A 19,025-nucleotide genomic window follows, 5' to 3' on the forward strand; every position below is an offset into this window, starting at 1 on the left:
TTCACCTTCATGAACCCGTTTTTTTCAACATTTTGAGGATGATTTTTTTTATTGGCTCTTCAGTAAAGAAAAGACACAAGTAGAATTCACAGATTTTAAGTGTTGTGTTTGAGGCTATTGTGCCATATGCAAGTAAAAAATGCTAGTTATGGAATGAAAAAATGAGGGGTATAAATAAACTTCCAAAATTTGTTTTTATTTGTATTTTTGCATTGTTTACTCCACTCACAAAAATTACATGCTTTGGATTTTTTTTACCACCTCAACAGAAGTCAGTCGTTTAACTACAGAATGGAAATCAACTTGCGGAGACTTGAAAGTTGCTTCACACAGAGATTCCATCACAGTGAACATTCTGTGCCCTTTTTTGGTCAAAGATCTATTGTTGTTGTTGGACAGTAAAATTGTAGGTGAAGCCTTAATCGAAAGTTTGGCTGTTTTACAGTGTAATGCAGCAACATTTTTAATACTGCTCTATATCATTTGCATGAGGATTTTATATTTTTGTATCTTTTTTATTTTTCCTCGATGCTCTCTGTCCTTAATTCCCCTTAATGTTTATATTGCACTATTTTTTCTCCCTTTTACATTTGAGAGCCACCTAAGCTACTGCTAGACTGCTATGTCACATACTGTATGTGATCTATCATGACTTCCTTAAACTAGAACAGAACTTGGAATATTGTAAATATTATATGATTTATTTGTTCTTGGTCTCAGTATCTTTTAGTAGTGGGAGTGGGGTAGAATTTAAAGATTACAAAACTGACCACACAATTGATGTCAACGTTTCAGTTTGCAATACTTACAGAGTACAAATAAAGTACTGAGGTTTGATAGCCAGCCAAATCTAGTTTTATCAGCCTAGTGGCCAATGTGCAAACAATTACTTACTGCACTGGTAAGTAGAGTAGTAAAATCAGAGGCACTGTGAGCCCATATTGGTCAAACCCAAAGTGTTAACCCAAGTGTTAAATGTGTTTGTGGCTTGTGTGTCTATTTATGAATCACAGTGTGTGAAAGGGAAAGTACAGGTCAGCACCAAGTTGGTTTATGATATGGGACTAGACAGATAGTGAAACCAGACTGTCACGTAAGAAACACCCGGGCCACAAGAAGCATTTAGGCAGTTCAGCAATGTGAAGTCACTCTAGCCACAGCGTGTGGGACAGAGGTAGCACTGTCTGTCACACACCAGTGGCATGTTCGCTGTGCCACCGTCTGACGCAACCTCCATCCCACATGTGTGGACGAGATACAGAAGGAGGGCAGCCACCAGCAGGCTGACTGAGAGGCTTTTGTCCTCATTCATATTTTGGAGATTACACCACCGAATACTGGGGGTCGTGCTGGACAATGAGGCGACTCATCAGCAAGTACAACGGACATACAATATATCTACATATGCACGCATACAGTCACAAGCCCAAGCACACGCAGTGGCTGTCACAGTCAAACTGTGCAACACTTAACAACAAACAATACACATGCGTGTGTGAAGGAAGACTGTATATTGGGTGTGTTGAAAAACTGCAAAAGTTGAGTTAAGTTGATTGTGTGTGGGTGTGTGTGTGTGTGTGTGTGTCCTCACATTGCTCTTCGGACAGGGTCCTCTCTGCAGGCAGGTGTTTCCCAGCTGACTGAATCTTGTCAGGAGCCATTTCCCCAATCTGTCAACAAAAATGTATGTGTCGCACCAGCAAAGAAAAAAACACCGTTCACCATGAATCAGACTTTATCTGTTTCTTTTCAATTTTTTTCCATCTAAAATATTGTAAATAATAAATATCCTCTGTTGATCAGTCTATGAATCTTTGTCTGTCCCGCTGTGGTGTCAGTTCGGACCCCTTCCTTTGCACTGACCTCCAGCTCATTGTCGTCCATGCTGTGAGTGTGGGTAGAGTGGAGCTCGGGGTTGTTGGCCATGTCCAGAAGCTCAATGACCAGGTTACGGGTCAGTAGCTGTGTCACAAATGGATGCTGGAGGAAGAAGGTGTAGATCAGAGACTTTGACACTATTAGGAAGCTCAGTTGGATTTCAGAAAACCATGTCAGTCTGTGCAAGTTTACTTGACTAAGCTGGCTCCAGACCTTATCCAGGATAGCTCCACAAATATTAAAGACAATCTAAAGCTTATTAACTTATTCCCCCTTGTATGAAAAGTGACATCATGAAGAAGGAACCATGAGGTAAGATGTCAGCATGACGTTGTATAGTGTATATATATATGACATCATTGTGAAATGGCATTATTACAATATAAAAAAAGGCAGGATTGTCTGACTGGGGTATATAGAGCAGGGTATGCAGCACCCCTCTGATGCTTTTCATTTTCATTACTATTACCATTCATCTTTCAATTCATGATTACCAGATTCATTATTATCACCTGTATGACTTTGAGGTAAAGCAGACAACAGGAACAAAAAAGAACAAAATGGCATTTATGAACTTAGGTGAAAGTGCCTTTATGATAATGGCGGGTTAACCACTTTTCATTAATGACACATAGAAGAAGCCAACCTGCAGCAGCGTCTCGGCTGAGGGCCTTTTACGAGGGTTTTTAATGAGCGCCATCTTCACAAAGCTTTGGAAACCTGCACACCTGCACAGAGCGGACAAACAGGGGGAGGGGGGTGACGCAGTGTGAATCAATTTGACATCTTTTTTTTGTCTCAATACTAAATGATTTTGAAAGGACAAACCCTGGCAGTCCAACTCACCACTTGGATTTATCCTTTAGTCTCGGAGGCTGGAAGCTGCTCTTGGACATCAACATCAGTGCTCTGAAACATTGTTTTAAATGTCACTGCACTGTCTAAGGTCTTAATTGTTTATAGGCAGTGACTGTCCAGGAATGAAATGCAGTGTTACATAACACACGCCTCTACTGTTTATCTCTCTGCTCTGACATGAGTTCATTAGATCCGTCTGAGCTCGAGTCCCCGTCGTCTGTCCTGACTCACCGCATTGGGTGAAGGTCAAACATGGGCGGTTGGAGCTCAGCCAGCTCGATGGCAGTGATTCCAACGGCCCAGATATCACACAGGTGGTTGTAGCCGCCCTTCTTTTCCACTGCAGCCACCTCTGGAGCCATCCTGGACAGAGGATTAAGAATGAAGAGGAGACATAAGAGGAAGGGGACATTGGATAAGATTATCCTGAAAAGGAGATACCGGCTGTTTACATGGCCTCTGCGAACATCTTAATTGTGGATTGACCTCCTGCCTCACATGTGCATTAGAAGATGCAGCTGCACGTACAAAGATGGTCCGGGTTAGATTAAATGAACAATTTGAGGTCTGATTAATGTGAGAGAGAGAGAGAGAGAGAGAGAGAGAGAGAGAGAGAGAGAGAGAGAGAGAGAAAACGTGTGTGTGATACACGGGAGGGGGAGCGGTGCGGTCCACTGGGAGTACATACATTCAGTACATATTGTATCACTATTTAACATTATCATTGCATATGTTTGCAGTGATATATAGAGGGACAACTCTCTGGAGGTCCGGACCCCCCTGTCCCCCCCCAGGAAATCCGCCCCTGTCTGTAGCTGTTTCCCATCTGTTTATACAGTTTTTATACCGCAAGACAGTTTCATTCAATATAGTAGTAAGTTCACAAATATAATGTGTTGCTATACTGCATGTCTGCATATGCTGCACACAACTTGAAGCTCTTGAGTATCATGAGGATACTCTTCTATTGACTCACTGTTCTCGTAGTTGCGCTGAATTCTGTGTACTTTGTACATTTGGCCATAGATTTTGTCAGATATAATGAAAAAGGACATTTGCAAGAAAACCAAATTGATTACTTGCATCCCTCATCCAAATCACGTCTACTGTTAACAGATAGAGGTCAGCTGCGTTCATCTCACCAGTAGGGTGTTCCGATAAACGACTTCCTTTTGGCCACCGAGGCGCTGATCTCCGCTGCCACTCCGAAATCCGCTGGACACAGAAGAGACAGACAGGGTTAAACTGGGGCTGCTGGCCTGCTTTTCGCCAACACTTGATGAGTTGCAGGAGTTAAATGAGTGCTGCAGATGTGTGCCCGATGCAAATCACCACTAACCCAGTTTCACATCTCCCCTCTCTGTCAGGAGGATGTTGGCTCCCTGCAGAGAGAACACCAATTGTAATGTGAGCATCTGTTCCCATGACAATCAAAAGTACAACAATGTATGAACACAATTATAAAGTAACACCTTGATAATGTTTTTAAATGCTTTACCTTAATGTCTCTATGCATTTTGCCAGTTTCATGAAGGTGATACAAGCCCTGAAAAAGATGGTATAAATATAAATATATATTGTAGTATTACTTTTTTAAAGCTCTCCACTTTTCAGGAGGCTCTGTAGTACGGTGGCCCTGAGAGCTCAACGAACAGCAACTTAAGAAAACATCATCGTGCGGCGCACTTAATCCTGCGGCGCACATCGTCCTGCGGCAAACATCATCACCGCACATCATCCTGCGCCGCATATCATCACCATCGCACATCGTCCTGCAGCGCACATCATCCTAAGGCGCACATCATCCTGGGGCGCACATCGGCGCACATCATCCTGCCGCACATCATCCTGCAGCACCGGACATAATCCTGCGGCGCACATCATCCTGCGGTGCACATCATGCTGAAGCGCACATCATCCTGCAGAGCACATCATCCTGAGGCGCACATCATCCTACAGCGCATATCATCATCACCGCACATCATCCTGCGGCGCACATCATCCTGGGGCGCACATCGGCGCACAGCATCCTGTGGTGCACATCATCATCACCGCACATCATCGTGCGGCGCACATCATCCTGCGGCGCACATCATCCTGCTGCGCACATCATCCTGCTGCGCACATCATCCTGCTGCGCACATCATCCTGCAGCGCATATCATCATCAGCGCACATCATCCTGCGGCTCACATCATCCTGCGGCGCACATCATCCTGGGGCGCACATCGGCGCACAGCATCCTGTGGTGCACATCATCATCACCGCACATCATCGTGCGGCGCACATCATCCAGCGGCGCACATCATCCTGCGGCGCACATCATCCTGCGGCGCACATCGGCACACATCATCCTGCGGCGCACATCGGCACACATTGTCCTGCGGCGCACATCATTGGCGGCGCACTTCATCCTGTGACGCACATCATCCTGGGGCGCACATCGGCGCACATCGTCTTGTGGCGCAAATCGTCCTGTGGTGCACTTCATCCTGCAGCGCACTTCATCCTGCGACGCACATCATCCTGGGGCGCACATCGGCGCACATCGTCCTGTGGTGCACTTCGTCCTGCAGCGCACATCATCCTGCGCCGCACATCAAAGGAGGAGGGTTGGAACTAGAGCTAGAAGTTCCACCCCACATAACAGCCTTTTGATTAAATTTGTTATTCTAACATTTAACAATACAGGACAAAATCGATTTATGAATGTGGGTCTAGATACAGCATTAATGTCATGAATTTATTTTGAGACGTGATGGCCTACTTTAATGGCAAGATAAATAATAAAAAAAAGAATCAACAGAAGAATACGGAAGCGTATTGCATTCACTTTAATTTTTAATTTTTTGGGGCATTTGTCTCGGTATTTCCGAGATAATTATCCCAGAAAAACTGAATAATTTTTGGGTGAAGTGAATGTAATAGGCTTCTGTAGAAGAAAGCTTATTTTAAGTTCTAAACATATTTAGGGTGTTTCTTTCTTTTAGCTGTCCTCTGGAAACACTTCCGTTGTCGTTTCTTCTCTATTTGCAGCGCGTTTCACTATTTGCAGCGCGTTTGTCTATTTATAGAGCGTGTGTCTATTTACTGCGCGTTTCTGTAATGTGTTGTGTTGTGAACTTGATGAAGATATTTGTTACTTTGCCTGTGTTTTGTCAACTTGCATGTGTTTTCTTAAGCTGCTGTTGGTTGAGCTCTCAGGGCCACCGTACTATAATAAAAAAAAAGGTTCTGGGATGTCCTGTGTCAAGGATTTTCAGGGAATTTGATTAATATGATTGATTTGTTATTTACGATATGCCCCACAGGAGCACAATATTAAGAGTCGATGAAAAGTCTAAGGCCTGAAAATGAGACCATCTACAGACCATCTAGTTACTTGATTTACTCACATGATAGAAAACACTTTATTCAATGTGATCCTTTACATTGAACTAATGTTATTAAGTCACATGGAGATTTAATTTGTAAGTCAAAAAAAAAAATCTATGTTTTACGCATAATTTTGAGTGTAGGTGATATGGATAAAAATCTCTATCACACAATATGTGATGTTGTAGTGTTATATTGTTTTATCTAAAGATTGAAAGAATTCAAGAAACTGTGTATAGATAATGTAATGATACATTATCCAGCAAGTAAAATACCTGAAAATACATTTGCATTTCCTTCATCAGAGGGATGTAAAAAGATACATTATTAGAAGAAGCCCTGCTCAATGACACTGAGTCACAGAACAGCATGATGACAATAATGTGTCTCAACTACAATAATTACATTCTTCTATATTTATATAATCATTATTACTTATTATTCTGCTTTAAGTTTTTTTTTAACATTTTAGTTATGATAATATGTGGTTTGTTCAAAACAAGCACAAATGATTTTACGGTCTTTCAACAAATGGGTCTCAAAATGTATTTAACTGAGACTGTGTTTCATGAAATCAGATATTACACATTAACTAATTTAAGTAATGTGTTGTAATAAAGTATACTGGTGACTGAACAATGGACTATGTTGAAAAGGACGAGTGAAACCAAGAGTTCAAAACTGCAGCAACACAACAGTAGGAAGAACCACTTGGTTGTCGAAGCAGCACTTCTCAGTTTGTGGCCTGTTTGTTCCCTCTTCTCTGTGCACCGTGGCCATGATGACGCCAACAGCAGTGAACTGTTTAGCTGTGAAATCGCTTCGTATAGATTATGTGCCAAACCGATCAAATGTGGTTAAAAAGATGATCTGGGATTTCTTCCTTTTGAATTCAGCATTAGTTTGTGTAGCTGCGTTGAAGTGAGCAGCAGGTCACTCGCTGACAAAAGTGTGCATGTTCTGCTCTCGACTCTGTGATGCTGCAGCAACAGTTAGCTCCACTGTATATTTAGTGGTCTGGCGAGGTTAAATACTATTTAGCCTTTCCGTTGCTGGGAAAAACACATGACTCACTGTCTTCGAGTCTTTACAATGCTCCAACAACAATAAGCTGCCTTTCCTCCAAAGAGCCTTACCTGAAGGGTTTCTCTGCACACGTATGCAATCTGCTTCTCCTTTAATGGGCCCGTCACTGCGAAGAACAGTTTGATTAACAGCTCAGACTCAAGAAGAGGAACATCATCAACCTCACAACATCAGCTTTACAGGGAGTCGTGCTAATCTTTAAAATCAGTGGGGTGATAGCAACAGTGTAACACTCTGGAAAATGAAACGAAATGATCCGATCTTTTTAATTTGCTAGATAAGAATTCATATTGGATTGTTTTTTGACAGGACTTCCAGTAACGGTGACTGGTGGCAGCCATTCTCTTCCAACTTGTTTGTTGCCATTTTACAAGGAGATACCATAGCTGTCACTTCAGCTAATAACAGGAAGCACACGTTCACTTTATTAATAAATGTGTATGATAAAAAAATAACCTATTGAGGCTTTCAAATTCCCATTCATCTTGTTTGAGTTTAAGGTTAGCAATAGAAGAACCACAAGGCTCCAATCGGGAAAACAAGAGGTTTTCCCTGGTTTTCACTAATTACCATGAGTACGGAGAAAACACATATGAAGTTGATCAATTATCAATTAAATATATAATTAATTACATAAATCCTTTACACTTTGTTTCTGTGTAACAAAAAAGATATCTCCACTGTTTCTTAAAATCATACAGACATAAACCGACCAAAATGTCCACGCTTTCCTGAAATGTCCCCACTCAAAATGGATCTCACAAAGATGTATGTACAAGTACATAAACACACACAATGGTTATATGTTGCAGATGATACTGAATAGGCTGCAATACGAGACCTACACTCAGAATCTTTCACATTTATTTGTATCTGTACCATGGTAAATATCCTGAAGGGACCCTCCTCCACAGTACTCCATGCAGATCCACAGCTTGGTTTTCCTGGAAAGAGACACAAGTCTGTTATCTTGGTATTTGACACGCGCTCTGCTTATCCTCTGGGATTAAGACACAGTTCTGCTAGGACTGTGAAAAGCAATATGGAAGAATTCGGTATTAAAAAGGAAGTATCACTAATTATCTTTACAAATTAGTGATACAAAACATGTAAAACATTCTTAATAAATACATAAAATTAAATATTCCCCAACTGATTTTATCAAATGCCAACAAAGCATCTTGAGAACAAAATTTCTAAATATTCCAGAAGACAGTAAGAGAAAAGTTTGAGTCAATACACCCACTTTAGTTTGAGCTTACATTCTTTTAATCACCAATAGAGATTTACCTCATAATTCAATAAAACATGTACAGCTCAATTCAAAATTCGCTTTAACCACCATTAAAATGTAATATAATGTATAAGACTGACTGAAAACAACAAATAAGTCTTTGTGTGTATATATTCTGTTAGTTTTTATGCTAATTAAGTTCTGTAATTCATTTATATCATTTTGAATTCAATAGTTTTCTTAACATCAGGATGAATATATAAGATAATTGGTCAACTTTTATAACTGAGTGAAACGTGGAGTTAATCCCAGTGTCCAGTCATAAGGTGAGAAATGTAAATTTGCTTAGGAATATTTTGCTTAATATTCCTAAGCAAAATCATCACTCCCATAAAAACCTTTAGTATAATTCACAAGCTGCTCGACCAAACGTCTAACTAAACAGTAGAACAAATGGGAGATGAATCAAGCAGCAGTATGGAGACGATAACAGTCAAATTCCACATATTTAAGTCCACCAACAGCCCCAGGAATCCCACACAGGTGAAGTGAACAGGCAGAAAACAAGCGGCACCTGTGGTAGCTGCCGAAGTAGGACACAATGTTTTTGTGCTTGCACTCCTTCATCATGGTAATCTCCTGCTGGATGGACGTGATGTCATCACCTTAACACACATACAGGGAAGCGAGTGGTTTCTCAGTTCATATAGCTGGACAGAAAATTATAGCACAGTAAACCATTGGGTGTACGAGGAGGGTTAGGGTATGGGGTTAGGGGATATAAATCAAAGTTAATATGATTATTATTAGTAGTAATATGCTTATTGTTAGTTATCATTTTTCTCATGCACACATGGGTCAATGACAGGTAAAGCTTCTGAAAAGTTTCTTTTATTTTTAAATCCAGAACAATATGTTTAAAAAAGTCTCATTTGTTACTTGTTGCTTGAATACATTATAATATTCCAAATTTACATTTCAAGGTGGAAAACTAATTATACAAATACAAGAACTAAATCATTCCTTTCGTTATATTTATTAATCATTTGTTCACTTTAAACTATTATTTGTGTGTTTAAATTGATATTTTACCGGGTTCATCCTCTATTGATTATCAGTATGTACTTTAGGAGAGTTATTAGTTGCTGTAATGTTTTCCTCGTGTCCACAGTGGCTGTGAAACTGTCCCCTCTCGATGTTTCAACAGCGTAACTAATTGGGACAAATCAGTGTTCCTCTTTTAGGGCCAAAATACCTTCACACATTCAGTCAAAGCATGTATAAAGCTTCAGCAGTCTGAAACATGAATGTGTATAATTGAATGCTAATAATGTGTGTATTAGCATTGTAATATTAATTAAGAAAAACACAATCCTTTGATTAAAGGGAAAAGGGATTTTAAAGTACAGTCCCATGCGGACATTTGCCATTCTGCCCAGAGTGAATGAATGTGTGATGAATGTGTGACCTGCTGTGCAACAAAGTAAACAAATCTACATCCAAGCAAAGACATATTGCCATTTGTCTTTTATTGTATTGTAAAGTGGTCCCAACTGTACCACAATAATTGGGGTATTTAGGAGTATGTATGTTTATAGGGTCTCACCCTGTCTGTGTCAGCCAGTGTCTGCCCGGGTTATTTTTGGTCTCTAAAGCTCTAAGCTGCCGTTTTGATCTCACAAAACATTAGTAATTAGACACGGTAACAACCTGTAACTGCTGTTTTGCTAGGAATCAACCATGGGCATGATGTTTTAACCTGGAATGATAAGGAACATACCTGGGTCCAGCTTGACAATTTTGATAGCTGCCAGTTCAGATGTCCTGATGTTACGGGCCTGAACGGGATGAAAAATATATGTAATAAATATATGAATATACATTATACCCTATAGTTACCCATCCTTGCACCTGTACCCATTTTAGGGACAAGGATTGGTTTCATGTATAAAAAATCAGGTAACTAAATAACCAAATGTTGAGGTCATTCCAAAACCATATTCAAAAACAAGGTACAGATAAATAGGTTATGAAGAATTTTGTGCATATCCTCCTTTAGAAACACAACTTAGAACAGAACATGCTGATATATTGACAGAATCAAATAGATGACCTTAGGATGGTCTCATGAAAATGTGCGACCTGCTAGAGCCGCAGCAGAAAGTGATGCTGGTCCAACCAGTCCCCATGGAAACCACATCAATGGTTTCTCATCTGGTTCTGTTTGTCGAGTGCTCGTGCACACTCAGGGTTGACTGGGGTCCTTTTGAATAAACCCCCCCCACAGGTGGTCAAGGACACATTATGAACAGATTTTTTTTGATCTACAAAGCACTTTTTAGCAATCTTCCTGACATATCTTGTGGGTCCAAGATTGTAACTTGTGCCCAGAAGATAATAAAGATACAAATATGTCATTCTTTCAGACTTTAGGGGCTCCGTAGTAACCAGAGGTGTAAATGTAATTTAATACAGATGCACACTGTACATCACATAACAAAGTCAAACCAGTGCAAACATGACTTATTTCATAATAGTACAGCAGAGTTGATGGTGGATGTTGTTTCAAAACAGCTACACCATGTTTTCAGCTTCCTCAGTTCTTCCTGGGAACATCAGTCATCCCCATTCACTGACTGCTCTGACGTCGAAGGCACCGTTTCTCACTCCAGGCATCCAAAACAAACGAGGCACCAGCCAATAGGAACACGGCAGGTCGCCTCCACTCAACCTGTGGCTAGGCTGCACTCACTTCCTGTTTTCTTTCCTGTTCTACCACAGGACTTCCTGTGACTACAGTGATAGTAACTTCTCCGACATGGTTTTCATTTAGACAGGCCTGAAATAACAGCTGCTTATAGAGCTATGTCCAAAATGGGAGGAAGGAAGCCGAAACGATATTGCGTGTTGATCAACGAGCCAGAAATAATGCACAGGCCTTTGTCCAACTGTAATTCTTCAAAGTGACCTTGACCTTTGACCACTAGAATCCAATCAGTTCATCCTTGTCGCGCTTCACACAAACTGACATCACATTTATTTAGTTACTAATCGATGATGTCGGCTGATGAATCCGGATCATTCGGTTACTTTGACCCTGATGTCCGGGCTGTGCGTGTCACATCTCCTTGTGGTGTGTTTGGCAGGTGAAGTGCAGTACACAATTGAGGAAATGATGAACCAAGTTGTGAGAGGTTACAAATGTCGGTTTCGATACATTTTCGGGTAGTTTCCCAGCCCTACAGTCTAGATTGGAAAAATGTGTGTGAACATCTGGTTTAACGACATTAACTAAAGCTAACAGGAGTCAGGATTTATAAAACCTGGAGTCCAGTCAATGAACGCTTACCAGAGGTGTATGTCATGCCGAATTCAGACGACACCACTTTCAGATTATAATCAGATAACCAGAGTTGGGCAAGTTACTGAAAATTAGTACTTAGTTACAGTTACTAGTTACTTCTTTTAAAAGTAATTGAATTACTTCACCAGTTACTGTATATCAAAAGTAATTAGTTACTAGGCTCAGTAACTTTTAAGTTACTTCTGTTATTTTATTGTGAAAATGTTTTATTGTGAAAATGTTAAATTATTTTATTTTGAAACGGTTCCGGTAGAGTCGCGGACATCCTGTGATGACTACAACGGTGCTACGGAAAAGGTTTATGTTTTTAGCAACCCTCCGAAGAATCACAATGTCTTACGGTGTCCACGGTTGTTTTAAGGTGTTTCTAAGTTGTTCAAAGTTTTATTAAGGTGTACGGTGTTACAAGGACGGCTCAAATAAACGACCAGAACATCAGTTTAAGTCTCGACCATCTTTCGGGATCTGCTTCACTTGTCTTCTTGTCTGCAAGTGTTCAGTTTTCTCAAAAGAGAGTAACGCGAGTAACGAACTCATTGAAATTTCAGAAATTGTAACTGCGCTACTTGATTAAAAAAAATACTTCGTTACATGCTCGTTACCGCTAAAAGTAGTGGAATTACAGTAACGCGTTACTTTGTATCGCGTTACTCCCAACACTGCAGATAACACTACACAACTTGCTGTCTTGTGATCAGGGGCACTATGGTGTGTGTGTGTTTGTTTGTTTGTTTGTTTGTTTGTTTGTTTGTGTGATTGTGTGTGTGTGTGTTTGTCTGTGCCAAGGGATAAAATAATATCATGAGAAAACTCCTTGTTCAAATCTACTTGGCACTGCATTACCACATGGCCTAATAAACGTGAAAAACTTAAATGAACAAATAATCATTCCTTGTGTTAAAATATCTGGAGTAAAGTGAAATATTCAAAAGAGGTAAGACTTTTAAAATCCTGGCAAACACATCTGTGCCACTCGCCAGGAGCTGTGGACAATCAATCAATTTGTTTGTATAGCCCATATTCACAAATTACAATTAGTCTCATAGGGCTTTAACAGGGTGTGACATCCTCTGTCCTTAACCCTCAGCTCGAGTAAGGAAAAACTACTAAAAACCATTTTAACAGGGTAAAAATACATAGAAACCTCAGAGAGAGCCACATGTGAGGGATCCCTCTCCCAGGACGGACAGAAGTGCAATAGATGCCACGTGTAGGAAACATCATCCAGATTAAAGTGGGACAGAGGGGGAGCAGGGCGACTCTTGTTAAAGAAGTACATTCCTATAGAGTAGCTTCACATCTGACAAAATAACTGTGAAACCCCACATTACCCCTCATCTCTCAGTTTGAAAGAAGCATATACCAGCTATCAAGTTGCATTATGGGAACTGTATTATCAGGATTTGGGGAGTTGGCCCTTACTAGTGACTAATTGTCACATTGTGTGTGTTGATGTCGTGTCGGAATCATAAAAAAATTGGGTCAGAGTGGGAAAGTTCACGTTAACGCCATCTCAATTCAGAAGAACAACTCGGAAAGCCTGCGCGAATGTTGGTGCACGAGCTCTCGAGTTGCTGAGATCATCTCCTATAATTCAATAACATCATTTGAGAACAGCTCTTAATAGTAACATTTAATGTGAACTTTTGTCACTTGCAAACTGTATATCCTTCTTTCAAAAGCGCCAATCACCTGACTTTTTAACCATAATACTAATGGCTGATCCCTTTTCTTTGCTCTTTTTCATTCTGCCAGTATTGGCAAGGGGGGTCAATGTTTTTTTTAAAGACATAAACAAATTTGTTTACATTCCAATTTAGTACATGAACTAACTGAGGTTTGAAAGACTTTACAACTCAGGAAACTGGACGTACGGATGAGCGTGTGAATACAATTCTTTGTAGAGCTCCCCAGTGTCATGAGTAAATATGACTTTGCTGGAGGATTCCTTTAAACCCTGCACAAGGTGTTTCATGCAGATAATCAATTCAATGTGGCTTTGAGGGATATAAATAATAATCTAATACTTACTAACTTGATTTTACTCTTAGATTTCTCCCCCATTTGAGTTAGAAAAAAATCCCCAATGCCCTAACTTATTCAAACTAACTGAATCTTACTTTAAAAATAGAACTGATTGAGCCTTGGCTGTTTGGAGCCACAGGAGGACACGGATCAGGATTAATACGAGGCTCATACACATGAGCTCTGAACGGAGTTTCCTCTGAATAACAGCAGTGTAATAAGAGTCCAGTGAAGGCCCACACGGTCACATGTCCAGAGGTTTCACCCTTGACTCCTGCGGTTGCAGCTTCGCCGAACCCAAGAACAGCGGCACTGAGAGTGTGCTATTGTCTGACTGTGGTGCTGTTCCCATTCACAGCAGACGCACAGGCCAGGCACAAATATGGTGCAGAGTACCAATGTCACAGTCAGCTGAATATTACTCATATTCGTGTGTAAAAGACTTCTTGGTTTTCTTGGACATTTAGACGCTTAATCTGGATCTTCTTTCCCCTGGATTAATGCCCAGGGTTTAAACGGTAAACGGTTTTGTATTTATATCGTGCTTTTCTAGTCTTGATGACCACTCATAGCACTTTACAGTACAGTTTTACATTCACCCATTCACACACACATTCATACAGTGCATCTATTCGTAGCACTTTGTTGTTCTATGGGGGGAAATTCAGGGTTCAGCATCTTGCCCCAGGACACTTTGCAATGCAGATAGGTCAGACTTGGGATCGAACTGCCGACCTTCAGGTTGGAGGACGACCACTGTACCCCTCAGACACAGCCGCCCCTAACCTAAACCTAAACGAGCGCTATACTATTAATTATATATAAACTGACACAACATATACTCAACGTGAGGGTCATTCACTGTTGGGAGACTGAACCACGCTCATGTTTTACACCAATGTTTTACGGAGCCCAGCTTGCCAACCGAGCAAAATGCTGGTTCCACAGACTGCCAGTGGGAAAGGAGCTTTCGTCTGAGCTGTTTTAGCTGAAGAACCTCGTTCCAGAAGGTTCTTTCACCTCAACACCACACTGGACTCTGGTATCTCACTTTTTAAACTTGGGAACAAAACAAGATTACTTTATTCTCTGCTCGGGATGACATTACTCCAGTGTACCTTTATTTTATAATGAAATAGTTGTTGGTGTTTGTATTAATGTTTATAATCTGGTTTATAGAACCTTTACAGAGTCCACTCTGCACTCCTCTAACAATGTGGGGACTCATGATGGATAGCTGAAGAATGAATATTGATGCAGCAGAACCACAGGTATTTTCTTAATTTCCCACAATGCAATTTTAAAACCCAGAAGCCTGAACACAGATTTCTTGGTGTGTTATGAAAGTGGCAGTTAAAGTAGCCAGTAGCCTGCAGCAGAGCCACACACCAAGATTCCTTTTTTTCTTTTCACATTTGTTGTCAAACCCACACTGACTCCAGTGACATCCCTTCAGAATCAGACCCCACACAGCTCTCGCTAGAGACTGGACCTGAACATTTACAGCGGTACTGGTAAATTCTTAAAGACAAGTCTCAAATTAAATCAGACTATATGCAAATCGCTGTTGAAAGCACAGATGCTCTGGTCCTTGCGGCCTGATGACCATCTCTCCAGTACACTCACACACTCTTGAGTAATCTGTGACCGAGAGCATCCTAGCTGTTCTGGAGGCCATCCCTGCTGAACGTGTTGATTGTTCTACTTGCAACATGTCTGTACGTAGAGAGAGTGGTGTGAGGAGCCGCTGTTGCAGTCACTGAACGTTCAGCTCAGGAAATGTACTGCACAGTTTGGAACGGCTGCCATGAACAAACCACTGAAAACAAACTGAAAGCAGCTCTCGTGGGAAAGATTTTGCGGTAATACGAAAACTGTAAAAGCAGTAGAAGAAAATGCAGATGAATCTGCAGCAAGAAATAATCCCTAGCAAATATAATCTTAATTCCTATGGGTAATCTGTAAAATCTAAAAACCTCTGCTCTGATCCATCTCCTGTTATGTCTGGAGCTATGTTAGCTGGGGCAATGGACTTTCTGTTTAGTGGCTGAGTATATGTTTTGGCTATTTGCTCTTAATATATAGAGACGGCGAGGGAGAGACAGGAGACGTGGTGAGGGTATCAGGCAGTGACACACAGGAAATAGTCCTGTCGAACTTTTCAAAATGTACGCACCAATGTGGTTTGCCCCCCTAACGACTGCATCTGTATCCCTTTGTGTGAAAACGACAAACCCGTTTACTAGAAACTTGATACAACTATATTTCAGCAACAGTAATGTTGAAGGAAACATGGTTGCAACCAGATTCCGCTTTCTATTAACATAATGACGATATGAAAAACACGTTCATACAAAAATACCAGTTAAATATTCAGAGACAATGTGTTTGTTTACCAGCAAAATATCTGACGTTACAGAACAATCTCCAGCTTATTACACTTTATGAAACTTGGCTCTGCTCAGACTCTCCCAGCATTGTGCTGGATTCAGTTAAAGATCCTGTACTGGTTTAATACAGTTCACAGTGACGTCAGACACAATCTGTTGGGTAACATTTAACCAAAACCATTGTTCACTACCTGTGTGTGAGAACCTTGGTCTCCCTCTGCTGTGACACCTCCTCACCACTGCCGCCATTACAGCCTGGACATGATCCAGGCAGAGATTACTTTTTAAATGTATTTCTTTTTTTCCGGTCTGTCTCTATATGGTGCTTTTCTAGTCTTGATCACAACGGTTTACGGTTGTGTTTCTTTGCCATCTCTGGGCAGCACTTTCTCCATGAGAACGGCACAACCATCAGGGGCAGTTTGGGGTGCCCAAGGACACTTCGGCATTCGGAATGGGGGCGAGACTGGGATCGTACCACCAGCCTTCTGGATGGAGGACGACCCCCTACCCCTGAGCCACTGTGAAACAGTTTAGTAGTGGCAGCTGATCGCTGACTATGATTAGAACAAGACTGCTTGACACACAATACGCCTCCTCACATTCTCCACCAATACTGACAACAACTCCTCAATTCATTTGTCTTTACTGCTCCCTTCATCTCTATCAGACATGTTCTGATTTTAAACATTGACACACTTTTCCATAATGACCCAAATCTTCAAATCAATGATGTAAATAGTGTTATTTTGTTGATGTTCTCAGTTACAAGCGTCATCTATTGCACTTTTTGTCTGAACAGAGGATGTTGCACCTTGTTAAGCCCTATGAGAATAATTGTGATTTGTGAAGGTGGTCTATACAAAATTTCGATTGATTGATTGATTGATAGTAGTCTGTGAACGACAGAGTTGGATTACAAAGGTCAATATGATCCTACAGAACCTTAAAAAGTTTATATTGTTTTAGTCGACTAACAGAGTACAATAAGACATGGGGCGAGGTGGAGAAAGTGGAGAAACTGGCCGTGCAGGTCCTTTTTCCTTTGCCCCAGCACCTTCACATTTACTCAAGCATTGCTGTCTAGGGTGTAAATTTAAACAATACAAATTCTTGTTTTTCTTCTGCAGGATGCACAAGGCAGCGGGGCAGGTTAGCAGCACAGGATGTTTGCATCCTGACACCAAAGTCTTCGAGTGAACAGAGATGACATGCACTCTCCCACTGAAGACAAAGGGTAGATACTGTACAACGGCTGTGATTTGATAGAATGTGTTACATTGATGATGTGTTATCAGGTATTTCAGACCCTGCTGCTTATTTTTTACTCAAACATTTTTCAGAAAATTACACACACACACACACACAGCTGCGACAAATAGATGCACCACAACACAAAAAATGCACCGTGAAAGGATAATACTGCCCAACAACATGAAAACATACCTGTGGCACCACTGATGCAACAAGGTGACACTGTCCTCTGAATAATACCTGCCTGATCCCTCTCTCACATTGACATGAATGAGAATGTTTTCCAATAAGATTTTGGACATCCCATCCCCTATATGCAATGTTTACTGGAGGGCAGTGTAAACCAGTGTTCACCTTGATGACAGGAAGTCAAATCTCCCGCAGAGACCCTAACGCTTCACTCCCTGTGTGTGTGTATCGCTGGAATCAACCTCACTCACCTTGAACACATCTCCGTAGGTGCCGCAGCCGATCCGGTGGATTAACTCGTAGTCGTCCAGGGGGTCCAGAAACGACACCCCGATCGTGTCCATGTCTGGAGACCAGCTCGGCTGCAGTGGGAGGCTGAGGCTTCTACTCCCACATGAGGAGGCAGCGCGCGAACGACAATCTGACTGGCGGCGGGATGGGAACTAATTGGAGCTGACTAATTGCTGGTGTATCGATCCGATGAGTGGGGCAGAGGGATCAGAGACAGGACGGAGGCAACTCCGCGATCACTGACACTGACGAGAGTCTGTGCGCAAGTAGCTCCCGAGCGGCGCTGGAGTCACATCACGCATGAGCAGACACAATCCTACACTGTAAAACATTTCAACACAAATCGCTCACTGGGTGTTTTCAGCCTGTGTCAAGGTTCACCTGAACAGTAGAAAAAGAAAACGTGAAATAACCACGTGAAACAAATGACAATAGGTTTAGTAAATAAAATTAATATAATCAACTTTTTCATAATAATAACATTACAAATTTAGAGACTTAAAAGTCAAACTAGAAAGGGAAAATAAATCATGAAAAAGAAAAAACATCATAGTGAATCAAGATTCTAAGCCAGGGGATTAGAACACGAGATAAAAAAAGAGAGTTCTGACTTTTGTTTACTTGTGATAAATTAAACAACATGGAATTCAATAATAGGCCTTATATAAATTATAATTCTTTTTTTTCATAATAACAATAGAAAAAATGTCAAACTCAGACTCATTACTTAGGACCACATCGGAATTCTGACTTTAAATCTGAATCTAAATCTGTCTTTGTGAAATACAATTTTCACACAAGAATATCAAACTGTGACTTTTAACACTACTGTTACTGACTAAGTCTGAATCCTGAGAGGGAAAAAAGAATCAGAATTAATTCCAAAAACGAATAAGTAAATTGACGGTAAAGTCAGTCAAATAACAATAATATTGAACATCAGACCTTTTGCTGACAAAAGGAACGTTCATTTGGCCCTGAACCTCTTGTATAAGATTTGAACATGATCAGATTTTAGGGTCTGATCCATCTGTGATGGCCTTGCTGTGGAAGAAGGTGTCTTGTGATTAAAAGGCATCTCA

At 40.9% G+C, this 19,025-nt stretch overlaps 1 protein-coding gene across 4 annotated transcripts in view; it reads right to left on the bottom strand.

Moving 5' to 3' along the window:
- map4k2 (mitogen-activated protein kinase kinase kinase kinase 2) overlaps positions 1-18,246 on the bottom strand; it is a 33,249-nt gene extending 15,003 nt beyond the window's left edge. For all 4 annotated transcript variants that reach the window (XM_053416054.1, XM_053416052.1, XM_053416053.1 and 1 more), the window contains exons 1-13: positions 17,904-18,246; positions 10,211-10,268; positions 9,005-9,095; positions 8,076-8,140; positions 7,247-7,302; positions 4,235-4,282; positions 4,076-4,118; positions 3,879-3,951; positions 2,968-3,099; positions 2,725-2,787; positions 2,525-2,606; positions 1,864-1,980; positions 1,592-1,670 (exon numbers count right to left, since the gene is read on the bottom strand). In XM_053416054.1, the coding sequence (XP_053272029.1) occupies positions 1,592-1,670; positions 1,864-1,980; positions 2,525-2,606; positions 2,725-2,787; positions 2,968-3,099; positions 3,879-3,951; positions 4,076-4,118; positions 4,235-4,282; positions 7,247-7,302; positions 8,076-8,140; positions 9,005-9,095; positions 10,211-10,268; positions 17,904-17,996 (1,000 nt within the window). In that variant the 5' untranslated portion in view covers positions 17,997-18,246. The remainder of the gene's footprint in view (positions 1-1,591; positions 1,671-1,863; positions 1,981-2,524; positions 2,607-2,724; positions 2,788-2,967; positions 3,100-3,878; positions 3,952-4,075; positions 4,119-4,234; positions 4,283-7,246; positions 7,303-8,075; positions 8,141-9,004; positions 9,096-10,210; positions 10,269-17,903) is intronic.
- Between the last annotated feature and the right edge of the window lie 779 nt (positions 18,247-19,025).

This window comes from Pleuronectes platessa, chromosome 23 (genome assembly GCF_947347685.1).
Source record: "Pleuronectes platessa chromosome 23, fPlePla1.1, whole genome shotgun sequence".
Taxonomy (NCBI): Eukaryota; Metazoa; Chordata; class Actinopteri; order Pleuronectiformes; family Pleuronectidae; genus Pleuronectes; species Pleuronectes platessa.